The sequence below is a fragment of the Vigna radiata genome, chromosome 8 (assembly GCF_000741045.1).
Source record: "Vigna radiata var. radiata cultivar VC1973A chromosome 8, Vradiata_ver6, whole genome shotgun sequence".
NCBI lineage: Eukaryota > Viridiplantae > Streptophyta > Magnoliopsida > Fabales > Fabaceae > Vigna > Vigna radiata.
The window spans coordinates 5,769,376-5,789,090 of record NC_028358.1 but is presented as its reverse complement, the minus strand read 5'-3'; the positions used below and the strand labels follow the sequence as shown (position 1 = coordinate 5,789,090).

Here is a 19,715-nt window from a genome sequence, read left to right as displayed (position 1 = left end):
AAAANAAGAATAGAAAGTGAAACATCAATGTAGCACTTGTTGAGGTTGTTAAGGATTTATTTAGCCAGTGTGCAGATTCGATAATTTATAATTGTGGACATATAAAAGGACATCATATTCTAACTTGTAAGTTTCTTTTTACTATGAACCAGAAACATCTAAAGCTAAAAATTAAATTATTGTTTAGGAGAGAATAGTGACCAAGTACCTGTGGAACATAATTGCCATACTGGTCCTGAGCAAGATCGCAAACTGACTTTAAGATTTCATCCACAATAAACTGACATTGACTCTCATCCGTGCAATGTTTTAGTACTCTCTGCAGGAAATATAATCGTATGATTGAATGCATGACCAAACAAAAACAATTTTTTTAGGAAGAAAGGGAAAGAAATAATTTTACCAGTATTACTCGACATCCATAGGGATGCATTGATAGAATAGAAACTTCACCACAAAATGCAGATAATATAAAATTAATTTTTTTGGTTGGAATTGATTCAATGCACTTTTGAATTACATGGTTATCGTTTTGGTCACGAATAACATTTCCATCTAGCTTATGAACAAGCTGAGCTTTCTGTTCAAGCACGATAACCTCAAGTGTTTGCATGGACATAAAATATGAATAATAATTTATTTTCTAATATACAATAACAGATAATCCATTTTAGGAACATAATTTGTTAAATCCCAACTTGAATGCTTAACTATGATATGCATATGCCCAAAGAATTAATAAATGTCAACTACAAATGTTAATGTTATGATTCAATGACAAAAACAAAGTCAGAGAGAAAAATCCATAATCAAAGCTTCAAGAAAGCATATTTTTATTTTCAGCATAAACTAAGTAGCCAATCTAAAAAAGAAATGTGTCAAACGAGCCCAAAAAAATATCTTAATCAATATTCACAAAATAAAGTCTCCAAAAATAAGTTCTCTATAATGAAACAATGAACAAAAGAAAATCACTCGCGAAAGGTAGGGAATGACGGTGGAACGAGACAGCTTTCGGTGGACTGGCAGTTTCCAAACAACAACGCCGGAAAGTGCTTCGGTGAACGATCAACGGCGGTGCTCTTTCGATGAACGGTGGGAAGTCACTCGAACTCCAAAACCTCTTCACGCGACTAAGTTTTCAGTGGCTGGGCACGTTCCAATTGACGGTAAAGCGGGGGAATGTCCTCCGTAACATTGAACGGTGTAGGTTTGCAAGTGATGGTTGAAACTCCATCGAGCTCTTCTGGCTGAGCTGAGGTGCTTCTCTCTCTAGGGTTTTGAAGCCCAAATGTGAAATATCATTTTGAATTGCAAAACTGAAACACTTACTTCAGACCTTCTCTCAATTCATTTCCACGTCATTTTGTTTTTTTCCTTTATTTGACAGGTGGACCACTGAGAAGACGACACGTGGTGGTGTCAAAAATTTGTCACCTTTAGGGTGTCAAAGTATCATTATCCTTTCTCTTTTACCCTTCACTCTATTTTTCTTTTCCTATATTATCCTTTCAATAAGTTTATTTTACGTTCATGCTTTCATTCTTACTCATTCGTCGTGAGAATTCTTTCTCTTTTCTTTCTTTCATTGTTGTGGTGTGAGAGAATGGTGAGTGAGAGATTGTTGGGAGGAATTGTTGTAGGAAAGACAAAATTCAATCATCTTAGTGTTTCTTGAAGGTGGTGGTGGTATCTATTAAAGCTTTAACAAAAAATGCGTGAATAAGCGACCCTCCCTAAATGGATATGAGGATCCGTCGACGGATGTCAACATCTGTTTAAGGTAAAAACGGACGTCGGCATCCGTTTTACCTTAAACGGATGTTGACATCCGTCCACGGATCCTCGTATCTGTTCAAGGGAGGTTTCCATGTTATTACTCCCTTCACACATCCTTTCTATTATCGTCTTCACTCATTCTCTTCTACTCTCGTTTTGCTTGCACATATCAAAATCAATTTCTGATCCCAAAATGAAAGATCTAATGACCAAGTCCTTCACTAGCTATGTGGATCTAAAGAAAGCTGCGATGAAAGACGTTGATTTGGAAGTGGGTATGGTTGTTCATCCCGATGTGGAACTCACTTCTTCCAAAACCCACTTGGACACTGACATGGGAATCTTCTTGGAAGAGGCTGAGAAGGTGAAGACTGAAATGGGGTCCCTCAGAGACATCCTCGGTAGCTTGCAGCATGCCAACGAGGAGGGCAAGTCAACCAGGGCCCCTGCTCTTCGTCAAACTCTCCCCACCTCCATTGCGTCGCCACCACCGTCGAGCCAGCCGCACCAAGCTCGTACATCTTCTTCGCATCATTGAATCATCACGCCATCATCAAACGATCCAGAAGCAGAAGCACAACGCCGTGGCCATTATCGCGCGCCCTCATCATCTTCATCACAAATTCGACGTGCATCTCCTTCGCGCAACACTATCACCACCCTCACAGAATCACCACGACCACCAGCAAGCTACCATAGCGAGCCTACACCTCATCACCTTCGCATGTCACCCAACCTGCATAAGAAAAACAACAAACGCAAAACCCAATTCCAGGTCCACGCATCCAATTTCAGAAACCTGTAAACCAGAGACGCACAGTTCGGTCATCTTCTTCGCAACACACAGAGAAACGCAGCTTGCACACAGAATCACAAAAGCCAAACCCAGGAATCGCATATCGCTCTTCGGTCTCAAGGACGACACGCCGACCATCTACCAGACCCGGATCGCTGTCACCAATGGGCTGAGGAAGAAGTTGAAGGAGCTGATGATAGAGTTTTAGGAACTCAACCACGTCAACTTGCTATCCGCCGCCTTCATTTCACCTCGTAATTCTGCTATTCTTCTCAGCCACCGCGTTCTCTCCATGCACCCTCATTTCGACCTCGCCCCTAATTGGTGCTTCTGCGAGGAAAACATTCTCCCCGTCGAAGTCATCAACAACAGACTTGTCACCCTCGCCGCCGGCTGTCCCAACTTGCACCGCCTCCACGTCATTGGCGCCAGCCAAATGGGGCTGCTGAGCGTCGCGGAAGAGTGTCCCACTCTGCAGGAACTCGAACTGCAGTGCTAAGGATGATGAGTGAATACAAGGATACTGTGGGGAGAAGGTAAATAATCTACTAACCTTCTGTATCTATATTCAAAAGCTTGGGGGAGGTGGGGCTGAGGAAGGTGGAGCTGAGAGCATAGAGTAAAAGTAAAGTAGGATGGAGGGTTACTAACATTAAAACTAAAAAAAAAATTAAAAAGAATAAAAAAGATAAAGAAAAAAATTATTTTTGTAATAAAAATAATTGAAAAAAGTTAGAGAAGTCGAGGAAAGAAATGGGAAGGTAGAGAGAGCAACATCCTTCTTACAACGCAAAAATCGGTTATAGGTGAAAGAGTAATTTATGTGATTTTCTTTTATCATAAATAAATATGCATGGTCATAATTTATTATGATTGTAATGTATATTGTGTTTGGTAAAATGGTGATTAATCTCACAAATATTATTTCTTTTTTTCATTAATTTTTACAATATCATTTCCACGAAATCGAGATTGAAACATTATCAAATAAAATATATAATTAAACTATTTACCTGAAGTCACCATAATTTAAAAATCTGATGAATATGTATCTAGATTTGTTAAAAATGGTAGTGAGCTTTTTTAATCCCCAATAAAAATATTTTCTACTAAATTGTATCTTTGTCAAATGCATGCATGCTGTTCTGTTTTATCATTCCTTCATTATTCGATGTAATATATTGAGGGGATTCTTAAACACAGTGTTTAAGTGAATAAATGAAGCTCATCTCTGTACAGTCTCACCATTAAAGAAAAACAAATCCTTTTATACAGACCATAAATAAAAAAAAACAAAAAAGAGTCCCTCTATGGTGGATTAAAATTTAATTTCATCATCTGATTATCGAGATTGTTTCTATTAAATAACTGTTTAGACGTAAGAAACTATTTGTAATAACTATATATCAGCATAACTCTACTGCCACATCATCCTAGTGAGAAGAAACTTCGAACTTCACAAGTTAAGGAAACCTAATGGATCATTTGTCACTGTTTGGTCATTTGTATAAGAACAACATAATGGAACCACCACTTTTAGAAAAACAACAGAACATAGGTCAGTATGGTCTTTCTGTACCTCTTTTATCTTCTTAATTGACTAATCCGGAATGCAAAATTACATTCCGGAATCAGTACCTTCTGGATTTTCGGATTAGATAATCCAAAAAGTGAAAAAGAAAATAGGTAAAGTAAGATCAAGGTGGTAGCCATTGTATATAATTCTCCATAGACATAGACTTCAGAACTCTATATCATTTAATTTGAAGATGTGATGGAATGGTTCATATTGGGATACTGAACAATGTATACATAAATTATAGAGAAGAATAAATTGGCACACCTGGTAAGGTGGCTCCAAAATCAACAATAAAATTGTTGCCTGTGACATACTCTGAAGAATCATGAATAAGATAACGAACTAGAGATGTCAATGCTGGATCCGAAGTACCTAATCTTCTCAAAGGCATTATTTTCCTGATCACACCTTCCAGCCATTTCTTTTGCATTAAATTTTCAGTGATTTCGGATTTGAAAATTCCTGGGTTTATTGAATTCACTCTAATTTTGTGCACTCCCAATTCCATCGCCATGACCTGTCAAACACCATCACCCTAGTTATAGTGATATCAGTATGCTGTTTATTCAATATTACACAAGTAGTAAAATCCTTACCAGCTTCAAATTTATGCATTACTCCATCTATATAATTCGCTGAATTTGAGTATAGCAATTTAGAGCTCAATGCCATAAGGAACTATACATCGTATTGTGAGAAAAGAAAGATAGTTGAAATGTATTGAGAATTATTACGAACAAATGTATCACTGGAATATTAAGAGCAAGAATAGAAAGTTTGATTTCAGTATCTTAATTATATAGGAAAAGATTCCGTAGTTATTTCTATTCTAGCTACTTCCTTACCTTTAATGCATATGATTATGTACGTAGGTGGTTGAAAAGCTAACTAAAATTTAGCAACTATCCGAATGTGAGTTCTCATACTAAAACTTCATGGATGCAACTCTTTTCTACTTTATCTAAAAAGTAGCACTGCTATTAAAAGAAAGAGACCAAAAAAAGTAATTGACACTGGCTGCCTAATTCCTCCTTCTCCCCTATCATGGCACGCTTTGAATTTATCCAGGCTACTGTGAAATACAAGATTTCAAATGAGGACAAAGTAGTAAAAAATTGATACGAGACATATATGCCGTTGACATAACTGCTGCATCAACTTCACTAACTTTAGAAACATGCCAAGTATGATTCACATATGATGATATTATAAGAGTGTGCCGTTATCACTAAAGTTGTAAAAATGAATGCTTAGTAGTTTTGTGGACTGTAATCTGGAAATATCCCGAAAATTCTTAATTGAATGGATTTATTCATAATGAAGGGATAAGCTCATAACGATTCCACTTTCTCATTTTCTTTATCACGTCAATAAAGATAGCTTTACTGATTTTACGATGCTAAAGGGATAAACATAATCTGATCCCTTACGGAAACTACGGAAGATGAGTGGATCATAGAGAAACAACAAAAAGAAAACATATACTTGTTTATAAGAAAATGAAAATTATACGACTGAAACACAAATATTCGATAACAACTGATTTTTGTGATTATCCCCTTCTCCTGTACAATTACCCTTTCATTCCCTCCGCCCTCCACCTAAAAGTAACTAACTAGGGTTAGTTATTAGTTACAGTATTAGGCCCAGGCCTAATTCCCCTAAGACCTATTTTCTTATTCTTTCTTTCTTCTGCCTTCTCTCTGACTAAAAATAGAGATCCCTATCCGACTTATTCTTATTCAATCTAATTAAAGTATCATGATTAAAATAACTACTTTATATGCTTACTGTTGTGATAGAACGAACTGTAGATCCAAACTAATTTCTACATCACCTTTTATCTTAATATTGGCAATTTTTCATTTCTATATAACCCTGATAAATCAAACTCTGTAATTGTATATGTTAGGAATGAGTGCTGGCAAAGATCTATGGGAGGAAAGGGTCTGCATGTGTATCATAGGGAAAGGAAAGCATCAAAGTTGTAACAGGTTATTAGATGGATAGGAATGTCCTGCTATTTACTTTAATGTAATTCCTACAAACAAGTCCTCTTTCAAGTAAAGGGGAGAGGTTGCTAGGCAAATTCCAGTGTAATAACGACAAAGCTCCTTTGGGTATACTTGTAGTGGATGATACTTGTCTGAGTTGTCTTTGTATCTGCAATCAAGAAGCATGTTCGGTATTTCTTTTCTTTGTTTGGTCTTAATTTTTCCTAGCAAGAACTATTATCCTTACATCAGAAAAAAGAACCTAACAGTATATCACAACACATCAAACAAGTTTCATCATCTTGATTCATTTACTTTTAGCTATAATGCAGTGGTCATAAAATTATTAAGAAATCAAAAAACCCAAGAGAAAATTAAAAAAGATGGTTAGATTTTAATAAAAAACATCTCAAATAGTATTATCACCTTGGTCAGCATATTTACTCCTGCCTTCGAAGACGCATAGGCAACAGCTCCAGGCAATTGCCCCCGATTTAAACCAGCAACTGAAGAAACATTAATAATTGATCCCTTCATCTGGGCATCACACATGCGTTTGCATACATATTTTGACACCAACCAACAACCGGTAACGTTAGTCTTGAAAACCTGATCCCACTCCTCCTCAGAAAATTCCAAGGGTGATTTAACACTTCCTACACAAAATAAACAGTGAAAACGCCACTACAATTTTTAGGAAGCAATCAAGTGTTACAATGTGTTCAAACACTTCAGTTATGCCTTCAATGTTAGAAATAAACAAATAATTTCTTCTCTTTTTTAGCTTTAGTCGCTCTATGATATTCAATACTTTTGGTGGTAACCGTTAACATGACTAAGAAGTCAGGGTCTAAAATTTAAAAAATGACCTGGTCCCTGGTCTGAGTGAAACTAGAATTAAATCCTTTCAGCAAGTTCTAATAATGATCATAATCGGGAATGAGAAGAGCTTTCTACAATTGACTAATAACGTTTAATCATCAACAAAACAGAATCACATGTCATAACCCAAGAAAATAACAAAGGAGACTAGCACAAAAATTTTGAACATTACATACACTATTTTTAAAAAAGTAAAAACTAGTATAATATATAATGAGGTAACAAAAACAAAATTTAAGCCAAACAATAATAATAGAAAATGTCACAGTGGATTACCTCTGACACCAGCGTTGTTAATCAGGGAATCAATGCGGCCAAAGGCGTCCCAGGCTTTCTGCACGGCCTTGTCGATGGTGGAGGCATCGGAGGCGACATCGAGCTCGACGGGCACTGCGCGACTGTTTCCGGCGGGGGAGGGCCAGAGGCGGTTGATTTCGTGGCAGAGGGAAGTGAGGCGATCGAGGCGGCGAGCTGCTGCGACGACGTAGGAGCCAGCTTTAGCGAGGTCGATGCAGAAGTCTCGTCCAATTCCGGAGGAAGCACCAGTGACAAGAACGACTTTGTCTTCTAGCTTCTGCCATGGCTCCAGCACTTGTTCTGCTGCTATCAGATTCATTTTCACAACAAGATCCTCTGCCATGGATAATAGGGATTAAGCCTATCATCAACAAAAAAAAATTCATTAGCTTTTTTTTTCGTGATCTGCAGGTGAGTTGCTGGATCGTCGTTTTACCTTTACGATAATCGCATATGTATGATTAAAACTTTGGATGAACACTATATTTTTGGACTGAAATTTTAATTAAGTTATCATATTTTAAGTAATATTAATTGAGTTTTTTTTTTTTAAATATGTAATAAATAAGTGTTGTGTAAATGATGAAAGATTGATTATGAAAATTATTTTATTATATGGAATTAAAAATTATTTTATTTCGTAGGATTGAATAATTGTAGAATTTCGTATTTTAATTTCAAACAAAATTATATTTTATAAATTTTTAAAATATAATTAAAAAGTATATATTAAATAATATAAATTAATTAAAATTTACTTTTATTTAAATTTAATTTAATAAAATAAATTAAATTTTAATTTTAAATTTTACAAATAATAAATATCTATAGTATAATATTTATATTTGATTTATCTGTAAATAGATATTAAAATATTTATTTTTTTCATATTTATAAATAATAATTATTTGTAGATATTAATTATTTACTGCTGATTTTCAGACACATTTATTATTACCCATCAAAGCTATGGAAGTTTAGAAATGAGAAGCAGTGAGGTAAGATGGTTGAATTTGTAGTTTTAGAAGGGGATGATATCTTTATTTTTTAGTTTTTCTTTTTCTATTGGGTAAAATCAAGATATATAACATTATAAAAAGTATCAATACATAAACTTGGTTAAATATATGTAGGTATACACTTAATATATATATATATATATATATATATATATATATATATATATATATATATATATATATGTTACCAATAAAACTAACACAATAAAAAATTGAAATACATTTATAAGATATATTTAGTCATAAATATGATAACTATAGTAAATAATAAAGTAATAAAATTATAAGACTAAATATTTAATATGGTCAAAAACTAAACTAGTAATAAATTATAAGAATAAATATATTCAAAAATTAAAATAGTATACTTTTGTAGTTTAATACGCAAAAGTTTAAAATAATTTTAAAAAATACACGTAAAATCTTAGAAAATTGAATAATTGTTTTAAATTAATGAGACGAGTATTTAAAATTAAATAATTTGATAATATATATAAAATTTCTTAAACCCGTTTTATTATCTAAAACACAAACGATTTCTTTAAAATTCTTTTTTCAACTTTTCTTTTTTTTTTTTTCTAAGAAATATAACCTATCGATCATCTGTTTAACGATCAAGAAGTGTCTAAGAGATCACAGTTCAGTAATCTCCAACATCTACTGATTAATTTCTAGTTTAGAGCAAGTAAGTTTCGGCTTCTTTTTTACTTTTGCTCTTAAGTTGAGGTCATGCATAGTGATTTCTTATTGCATGTGTATTTTGGACTCTTTTTTTGGTTTCTTATTGATGAGAGGTTCTAAGGAATCTTTCTGATTCCTTTTTGTATTTTGTAGGCGTTCTTAGGTTTCCTTGAACCTTAAGCAAGGGTTTCAGCGTTTTTGAGCTAAGTAGATTCGGTGTAAGGTAAGAAAAACTAGTGTTCATTCTTAAATTTTAACTTTCTAGTATGATTTATGGTTATTTGAATAATAGGATGACTTAATTATTATTGAGATGTTTATTCAATGGTACATATTTGTTTGATAAGTTTAATTAGTGGCATTATGCTTGAATGTATGGTATTATTCTGTTTTGGATTGGATAAATCTTGTGAATGGTTACTAGTGTGAATGTTTATTGTATGTAATTCGTACAGTGAGTAGAAATAAGAAGCAAGTCAAGTCATGGGTTATTTTGGCCTAAAAAGGGAGTTTTTATGGGTAAGATTTTGAAGTAATGGTCAAATGGGAGAAATTGAACTTTTGGGTTTGTTTTATGATCATTTGAAACTTTTCTAGGTTGTTAGTTAACAGAAAATCTGATGTAAAATGGGTTAGTAGTTGATAGATTGAGTTTTGTATAGTTTTAAATTCAATTTTAGCAGTTTTAACTAGTAAGATTCAAATTTTGAGGATCTATGCATAAGGGAAGGGTTTGAGATCTATTGTTGGGTCATTTATGACTTTTTAAGACTTTTAGTTTGCAAAAATTTGAGTTAGAAAGTGTTGATTTGAATTTAGGTACTTTTGAAACTATCAAATGGACTTAATGCACCTAGTTTTAGGTATAATGATAAACTAAGTATGTTGCTTTAACTATAAATGTGTTTTGACTTCAACTTTAGGGTGTAAGGAATCCATTTGGTCATTAGAACAAGTCTCAAGTGCATTAAAAGCCATATTCATAGTGTGTTGTCAACTGATATGGAGCCTGAGCACCCTTTTCTGGATGTTGAGCCCCATTATTCCAATGGCCTCAATCATGACACTCAACGCTGAGTGCTCGTTTCTGGCATTGAGCGCCACTTTCCAGTGGCTTGAGCGGTGAGCACTACCTTCTGGGCACTGAGCGCCACTTCTGTATGTAAGGGTTTAATGGATTTTTTGTGTTGTTTAGTGGTTCTTCTTGAATTGGTCTTGTGCATTGATGGATATGTAGTGGTTTCATGTGATTTACTTATTATATATGAAGGATATGTATGTGGATGAAAAAGTGTGGAAAGAAATTCCAAGGAAGAAATTCTTATTGGTGGTTTCAAATATTGTTGGTATGAATGTATGAAGCTTTATTTTAGGGGTTATCCTGACACTCTAATGATCATTCATGCTTAAATAAAGAGAGATGAGTCATGTGGTAAGAGTAGTAGGAGGTTCTCGTCTGCGATCCTTTCTCCAATTGAAAAAAGACGTTTTGACGGACTAACCTTATGTGGTAGCTTTGAGTGGGTAAGTTGTTCCATCACACAAGTGTAGAAGCTTTCATAGCTCTATATTCATACTATATCTGGATAGTCCAGTCTAGGTCTTAACATGATTAAGATGTTTGGATTGCTTTATGTGATATATGACTCATGTATAAAATGTTAATGTATATTATGATGTGTTTTGTATCATTAGCTTACCCTTATGTTTGTGTATTGTTGGTTTGTTCTTATGAATTGTTGTGATGACTATGATCATCTGGTGGGTGTGAGTATAAGGAGGACCAACAAATGTTTAGTTATCTTTAGGTTAGTTGCAAAGTATATAGTTTTGTTGTAGTTGGTTTGTATATAAAGTTTTAATTTATGGTTATATATATATATATATATATATATATATATATATATATATATATATATATATATATATATATATATATATATATATATATATATATATATATATATATATATATATATATATATGTTGGAAGTCCCACATCGACTAGAAATAAGGCCAATTTATAATATATAAGTGAGGTGCAAACCTCACCTTACAAGCCAGTTTTGTGGAGTTGAGTTAGGCTTAAAACCTACTTGCTAACATGGTATCAAAGCCAAGTTCAGAGCCTATACTAGCGATATTTCTTGTTTCTTGGGCATTTCTATTCCACTCGTTGTCGGGCCGTTATTGGACCATCCAATTTCTACTATCATGCATGAGATAAGGTCAATTTATAATATATAAGTGAGGTGCAAACCTCACCTTACAAGCCAGTTTTGTGAGGTTGAATTAAGCTTAAAACCTACTTTCTAACAAAATATATATATATATATATATATATATATATATATATATATATATATATATATATATATATTATACCGTCTTCTAAAATATAGTTTGTCCAAATTAAAATTTTAATACATAAAAAGATGGTTATTCCATTAGAACAAAATATTTTATTATTTCTGTTTATAATCATATTGGTTCCCACATATTCTTTGGGAGTTTCACTAATGTTCCTTATGAATCCTTAGATCATCTTTTGAACATGTGAGTAAACATAATCATAACAAAAGGATAACAACACATAACAAATACAAATATAAAAGTAAACTAGAGTTATTAAAATTATACTAACATTTTTACATTATGGTCATAATAACAAATTTTTTTATAATCATAAAAACACTCATTGTTTTTTCATACTCATCATACATTAGACACGACCTCTAGAGAACTCGGTATATTGATTAGAATTTGAGACCTTGTTGGGTTTTTATAGGAGGGAGTCCACTAGGGAGACACAACATCAATGATATCTAAGTCCAACTACATAAGGGATTCAAATCACTCCCAACCCAAAACCTTCAGGCAATGGGTTAATATGTTTTCACCTTTATATGGTTCTTCACTTTCTCATTTCTATCCAATGTGGGGCTTAAACTCACTTGGATTCCTAACAATCTTCCCCTCATGGGTGAGTCCCTTCAACATTGGTACACTCCCTCTCCCAACCATGAGTATCCCTTTGTACCATCGTTCATCTTAACGAGACATGTTTACTGGTAATCTTTGCCGGGAAGACTTACGATATAGGGAACATATTGTACTCATTTGAACCAGTCACCCAAAGTTTGATAACATTCGTGACTTGATCATAAGTAGGGATGGCAAAGGGTTGGGTCGAGTACGGATAATGCCTACCGGCTACCTAACCCACTAAGTAAAATTGAGCCCGCTACCCGCCCCGCTACCCGTTGGATACCCGCCTTAATAAAACACGCGGATTTTTTTCACCCCACGGGTACCCGTTGGATACCGGTTATCCAAACTCCAGAAAAAAAATAAAAAATAAAAAAAATAATAAACATGTAATAAAAAAACTGCTGGACTGGCCCATTTAGTCTCTTTTAGATCAGAAACCACTAGGGTTTCTTATTCTCAAACAAAGGGAGCAGCCTGGTCACCACCACCTCCTCCAATAACCTCTGCACTCTCTATAACCTACCACCAACACCTTCTTTTATCGATGCCGCAACAGCTCCCGGCCGCACCATTAGCGGCGCCACCATGTTTTTCGGCTTCACTGTCGTCGCCATTACCTTGCTCTTCTCCCTGTACAGCGCGTCAAGGTGGAAATAAGGGTACGTTTTCGAATCTTCCTCCGCGTGTTGCTTTCGTTCACTTTCTTGAAGTACTTGTTGATGTTCTCTCACTCTACTTTTCTTTGCACCTTTTCGCGTTTCAGTTGTATCTAAGCTTCCTCATCGGGGATGAGATCTCCTCCCATACGTTCTCCTGATACTTTGCATCTAGGTTCCTTTGGAGCAGTAGAAGGCGGCTTTCCCTGGTTCTAATTTGAAGAAGAAACCCTAAAAAGAGATTTTATTCTGATTTGAAGAAAACCCTAAAAAGAGATTTGGGCTTGGCCCAATTTTAAAAAGCAGATTCAACAGAAAAGAAAGTCTGATAAAAAATAATTAAAAGATAAAATTGTAATTTTATTTCTCTAACGGATAGCGGGTACCCGCGGGTACGGATAGTGTGATACCCAAATCCGATCCGTTAACAAGCGGATGTTAAAATACCCGCTACCCGCGGGTACCTTTTATCCACGGGTACTAAATACCCGTAGCGGATACCCGCGGGTACGGGTTTTTTTGCCATCCCTAACCATAAGCAAAGATGTTCGCAGGAGAAGTTTAGTGAAATCTTCCAGTTCTAATTTTGGTTCAAAATTGAATGCTTAAAATAGAGGAAAAAATACCTAGAAAGGTCGTAATAAAGGCTGAGACAAATCAAAGTCTAGAAGGAGACCATAAACAAAAGTTTGAAATGATATCACCTGTTGGAATTGTCAGAAAAATGGTCACTTTACAAATCAATGTTAGACTTCAAGAAAGAAAAAGAATAAAAAAAATCAAGATGATGATCAATAAGCAAATGCAACAACTCATGAAATTGCAGATGCACTACTATGTAGTTTAGATAGTTCCATTGACTCATGAATTATGGACTCAGGTACGTCATTTCATACTACACCTTCCTTAGAATTATTATTTAACTATGTTTTTGGAATGTTTGTGAAAGTTTACCTTGTAGATGGAAAATCTCTTGATATTGGGGGAAGAGGTGATATTAACATCAGAATCTCTAATGGAAGCGTGTGGACTTTGAATAATGTCAGACATATTCCTGCCTTTAATAGAAACTTAATATCTATAGGACAACTGGATGATGAGGGGCATTACACCATTTTTGGAGTTGGACATTGGAAGGTAATGAAAGGCAATCTTGTTGTTGCTCGTGAAAAGAAGCAAGGATCTCTTTACATGATTCCATATGAGGATATGATATTAGTTACAGAAGTTGGCAACAATTCTTCTTTGTGGCATCAAAGAAAGGAATGAAACTCATGATCTCAAAAGGTAAAATACCTAACTTAAAGCATGTTGACATTAGGCCTTGTGAACATTGTATATTTGGAAAACAAAAAAAAATAGCTTCTCCAAAACAGGTAATACGTTTAAAGTTGGAAGACTAGAATTGGTGTATACAGATGTTTGGGGACCAGCTCTAGTGAAATCCCTTGGTAGTTCACAATATTATGTAACCTTTATTAATGACTCTACAAGAAAGGTATGTTTCTACTTTCTTAAGAATAAATTTGATGTATTTTCTATGTTTAAAAGGTGGAAAAAGGAGGTTAAGACTCAACCAGGCCTAAAGGTTAATGCTTGAAATCTAATAATGGTGGAAAATATGATAGTAGTGAATTCATGGATATTTTGTTCAAAGAAATGAAATTATAATGATCAAGACAATTCTAGGAACACCATAATAAAACGGTGTTACAGAAAGAATGAATAGAACCTTAAATGAAAGAGCAAGATGTATGAAGATCCAATCAGGACTACCCAAGGTATTTTTAGCAAATGTAATAAACACAACAACCTATCTTATAAATAAAGGACCATAAGTTCATATAGATTATCAGTTACTTAAAGAGGTATGATCTAGAAATGAAATAAATCTTTCACACTTGAAAGCTTTCAGTTGTGCTTCATATATCTTATTGAACTATAATAGTTGAGATAAATTGGACTATAAGGCAAAACAATGTAATTTCACTGGTTATGATTTTGACATGTATGGCTACAGGTTTTGGGATGGCCAAAATAAAAAAAAAATTATCAGAAGTAGAAATGTTACTTTTAATGAAAATGTGTTCTATAAAGAGATGATGCATATGTAAATAAATCGTTAGAGCAAGTATCATTACAAGAAATTTCATATAGTGATGTAGTCAACAAAAGACAAAAATTGGAGGTAGAGCCTGAGTTAGAACTTGAATATATAGTAGAGCCAGAAACTCCTAAAGTCTTAGTTAGAGGATCTAACAGAAAAATTGTAGCACCACAAAGGTATTCTCCTTCATTACACTACTTGTTGTTGACTGATGCAGGTGAGTTAGATCATTTTATTGAGGCTATACAGGAAATGTATATATTAAGTGAGAGCTAGCAATGAAAGATGAGATAAATCTCTTCAGAAGAATAAAACATGGTATTTAACCAACTTACTAGAAGGAAAGATTACTATAGTTATCATATTTATGATAACTATAGTAATCTTATTATCAAGATTACTAAAGTAATCTTATTAACATGGTATCTCGGAAATTTTCTATCTTATTATCAAGATTACTATCGTCTTTAATTATCTTTAGTACAGTAGTTGTATAGAATCTCCATCTCAAGTAGGTAGATGTCAAAACTGCATTCCCACATGGAGATCTTGAGTAGGAAATCTTTATGACACAACGAGAAGGTTTTTAAGCACAATACGAAGAGAATCTTGTATGCAAACTTCATAAAAGCTTGTATGGATTGAAACAAACATTGAGACAATGGTATAAGAAGTTTAATGAGTTTATGAGAAACTCGGGATTTCATAGATGTGAAGAAGATCATTGTTGTTATGTGAAGAAATGTGTTGATAGTTATATCTTTCTTGATTTATATATTGATCACATGTTGATTGCAGGAGCTAATATGGCAGAAATTAACAGTTGAAAAAATTATTGTTAGAAAATTTTGAAATGAAAGATCTTGGTTCAGCCAAACAAATTCTTGGTATGAGAATCTTCGGAGATAGATCTGAAGGTATTTTGAACTTATCTGAGAAGAAACATATAAAAAAATGCTTAACATAGTCAATGGTGGAAATGCTAAAACTAGAAATACACCTTTAGAACTCACTAAAAGTTTTCAAAAAGCAATCTTCTAATACAAATAAAGAAAAAAGTCACATGTCTAAAATTCCATACGCATATATAGTAGGGAGTTTGGTGTATATTATGGTTTGCACTAGACTTGACATAGCACAGGTAATGGGAGTTGTGAGTAAATTTCTATAAAATCCCATAAAGAAGCTTTGGGAAAGTCTATAGTGGATATTGAGATATTTGAATGGCACTTCAAAAAATGCACTTTTCTTTTAGAATAAGTAATTTCACATTACAAGGACTTTCTAATGTAGACTTAGGAGGATATATGGATGGTAGAAAGAACACAACATGTTACATTTTTGTATTGGGTGGTACAACTATCAATTGGAAGTCTAAACTTCAAGGAATATCTCCCTCTCAATCACTGAAGTTGAGTATGTAGCTATCTCATAGGTAGCGAAGGAGATTATATGGTTGAAGAACCTTCTAAAAAATTAGGAAAAGAGCAAGATGACCATCCATTGTTCAATGATAGTGCAAGTGTTATATATCTTGCTAAAAATCCAACTCTTCATTCTAGATGCAAGCACATTGAATTGAAGTACCTAACACACATGTTATACTCACCCTCTCTCTTTAAGGATTCTTGCCATATCGTGACTACATCTCATACCAAGAAGTATAACAAGGTAAATCATCCCTATGTAGATTTGACCCTAATGCCAAAGATGGATATGAGGGGATAAAAAGGGAGAAAGTGAGGTTGTTTGAAAATAAAGTTTTTAAAAGTTTGTGAATGATTTGATGGATAAAAAAAATATTTTAATAAATAAAATTATTATATCACAATTTTACCCTTATAGCTAAAATTAATGTAAAATAAAATGTAATTGTTATCACTATTATTATATTATTAATAATATTAATGTGAAATCTCTTAAAAGCTAAGGTTTTATGTGTGATAAATAGGCAAAAGTATGTAGGCTTTAGAAAACCAACACCCAGAGTCACCTCTTATAAAACATCTCCCTTCAAGAAGAGTTTTTCTCTGTATTTTCTATTTGAATCTTTCACTTAAATATCATCTTCTTCTTGATCAAAAACTACCTTTGAAATCACTATTGAGAGTTATACCAATCTCTCGATCAAAGTCTCTAATAATGTAAGTTCTCTTTCTCGTCTACTTTAGAAAACAAATCACGTTTTTTTTTTTTGTATTTTGGGTTTAGGGCTTAGTTGAATGCAATCCAAATATGTTCAAATGAACTCCCTAAGTATTGGTTGGTTCATTCCTATGCTCGAATCCTTGATCTGAACTGCTTGTGGGTGTAAATAGGTTTTTTTGCAAGTGGAAGTAGTGATTAAGAATTTAAGGAGCTTAAGGACACTATTAAGGTGAAGGAAGCTAAATTTAAATCAAGTTCAAATTAATTGTGGTTTTGAATCATCTGTTTATGAAGTTATGACCTATGTTTGTGAATTCAAGTTGCTTGATTTTTTGGTTGTTATGGTTATATTGAGGTGCATAACCTTAAATGTCATATCTTTAATTGTGTTGTAAATTTGGAGGTTTTCTAAAAGTTCTACCATAAATGGATTTAGTTGATTGATAGAAGTTTTTCTAATGCGAAATTGGTGAAATTGTAATTTTTTGTGAGGTATGAAACCTTAATTTAAGTGTTGATTTGGTTGGGTTGTCTGGAAAACACAAAATTTGGAGTCTTTGAATTATACAAACTCGTTAGGCGATGGATCCTCCACTAGGAAAGCTATGTAATTCGATTTTCTTGAGAGCTTTTGCCACTAGGAGAGTAGGTGGTTGTTGGACAAAAATTTAAATGATTTTATCCTAGAGCTCATTTCTTTGGGCGAGCCAAATGCTCCATTGTGCGGAAAATTTTGTGTTTTCTATAGAGTTTCAACAGCCTGACAAGATTGTTTCTGCTAGGCGAGTTATTGTGTATTTTGTTCCAGTGCCAAACTCGTTGAGTGATCTCTTCAATAGTTGGACGAGTAGACCTTCATATATGACTTATTGCATGAGTGTGTAGTCTTGATGAGCGAGCCTATTAGAGCAATGATATGTATAGTGAAATTTGAGCAGGGAAAGGGTGATATTGATTATAATAAGGAGGTTACTAGGTTAAATAAATGATATGTAATAGTGAAATGTTTTGATTTGCGACATAGCTATATCTTTTCTAAGGAGAAAAGATAAGGTAAGTTAGTTTAGTGTTATACATTGACTTGAGACACTCTTTTGAAGTCATCCTTAAGCTTTACTAGACTCACACTAGTGCAAAAAGGACTTTAAACGTCTATTATTTTAGGCTTTTAACATCTGATCTTTGTCCGAAGTCTATACGGGTGACGTTAATGAGACGTCAGACCCTTTAGGTCAAACGTCTCTATTGAATCTCTTGAAACAAAAACCTACATTATTCTCTCTTTCATTCCCACAAACAACATATTTGTTAAAGCAAACATAACATAAGTATTTTACTCAATAAAGTTAAAATATATAGTCTCAACACGGACTTTAACATTAATACAATCTATGCATGAACCAAACATAGTAACATTTTCCCTTACAAATTACTACATTTTCATTTCATCACATGCAACATATTAATCACAAAAAAAATTTTCCTTATAAAGCATGTTTACATTCATTCAAAACTCTAATCACTCTAATACAGAGTAATTCTTCAAATATTATTTATATATCAAGACATATATTTCATACTACCTGTAACATATTCACTCAACGAGTTTACATACTCACTCAGTGAATTACTCCTAAAAGGCCACTCGTTTAACAATTAAAATGCTTACTCAACAAGTTCAGCATTGGCACAAAATACATAATAATTCACCTACCAATATCATACTCACTCAACAACCCATCCTTCTTTAACCTTACCAAATCTAAGTTTGACTTGAGTGAATAAGTTTCCCTAACTCTGCCAAACCCAATTTTGACACCCCTTTAATTGACTCGCACTACAAGCCTACATAATGTAGACTTAAAAATTTGCATAAAAAGAAATATTAAATATTTCCTTTCTCTGTACGCATTAAAACATAACCAATATACTAAAAAAATTATTCATTAGAGTTACAAGTACTCATTCACAGTACAAATTCTCCAGTTTCACATCTCAGAAAACAACTTTATAAAACATAACATATAACACATTTTCACTTTATATATATATATATATATATATATATATATATATATATATATATATATATATATATATATATAAAATCTTATAATTTTATAATTCTATAATACCAACACATACAGTTTTACAATTTTATAACTTATAATTTTATAATTTTAATACATCTTTAACCTCGTCCGCAATTTTCTTTTAGTTTCTTTCCTAGTTGATTGAGTTAAAACTTTCACAACTGATTCCAGACATTTAAGTTTTTATTTTAACATTAGAATCTTTGATTTACATATATTATAGTCTCTCGTTATTGCGTTGATTTTATATTTCTTTTTTGTGAAGAACATTTTTACTTGATTTGTTAGTGGACTGTTTTATATTTATTTGTGGTTTTGATTTAATCTTAAAATAAAAGAATGTACAGTATGGGTATGTGTGTGGGTACCTTACACACATTACCCATGTGCATGTGTATGAGTGTAGGTATGTAGGTTAGAAAAGGTTGAACCTACTTTTCTAGCGTCTCATTCTTATTCCTCACCTTTTTATTGTAAGTTATTTACAACATTTTTGTAGTAATTAAAAAATATATTATTATATAAGAATTGTATATTTTTAAGTTATCATTAGTTTATTATCTTCCTTTGTTTCTCTTTTTCAGTTATTTCTTCTATAAAGTGAATAGATGAGCATGCAATTGGTGATGGTGCTAACCAGTAAATTGTGGACTGAAGTTTAGTTTCTTTGAAAAAATGCATATCTATATGATA

General features: G+C 33.3%; 1 protein-coding gene and 1 pseudogene across 4 annotated transcripts; one reads left to right on the top strand and one right to left on the bottom strand.

The window, feature by feature from the left end:
• Positions 1-1,972: 1,972 nt before the first annotated feature.
• On the top strand, positions 1,973-3,115 carry LOC106770133 (annotated as a pseudogene).
• A 1,217-nt stretch (positions 3,116-4,332) lies between these two features.
• LOC106769828 (3-oxoacyl-[acyl-carrier-protein] reductase FabG) lies at positions 4,333-7,830 on the bottom strand. Of its 4 annotated transcripts, none has more exons than XM_014655604.2 (4): positions 7,764-7,830; positions 7,307-7,688; positions 6,575-6,804; positions 4,333-4,671 (listed from the first exon to the last, which is right to left on the bottom strand). In XM_014655604.2, exons 2-4 carry the CDS (start codon positions 7,668-7,670, stop codon positions 4,393-4,395), a joined length of 873 nt encoding a protein of 290 aa, XP_014511090.1. In that variant the 5' UTR covers positions 7,671-7,688; positions 7,764-7,830; the 3' UTR covers positions 4,333-4,392. The 4 variants fall into 4 exon arrangements, with proteins under 4 accessions (XP_014511090.1, XP_014511089.1, XP_014511091.1 ...); XM_014655605.2 differs by lacking the exon at positions 7,764-7,830 and adding an exon at positions 4,751-4,832 and having other exon boundaries at positions 4,501-4,671; positions 7,307-7,757; XM_014655603.2 differs by lacking the exon at positions 7,764-7,830 and having other exon boundaries at positions 7,307-7,757.
• Between the last annotated feature and the right edge of the window lie 11,885 nt (positions 7,831-19,715).

Excerpts from the sequence above, each read along its gene's own strand:
- LOC106769828 (XM_014655604.2), bottom strand. The coding sequence starts at position 7,670 with ATGGCAGAGGATCTTGTTGTGAAAATGAATCTGATAGCAGCAGAACAA. Across the intron at positions 6,805-7,306 it reads TAACAACGCTGGTGTCAGAG|GAAGTGTTAAATCACCCTTG; the intron begins GTAATCCACTGT and ends TATTTTGTGTAG. Across the intron at positions 4,672-6,574 it reads GAGTAAATATGCTGACCAAG|GTCATGGCGATGGAATTGGG; the intron begins GTGATAATACTA and ends GGTGTTTGACAG.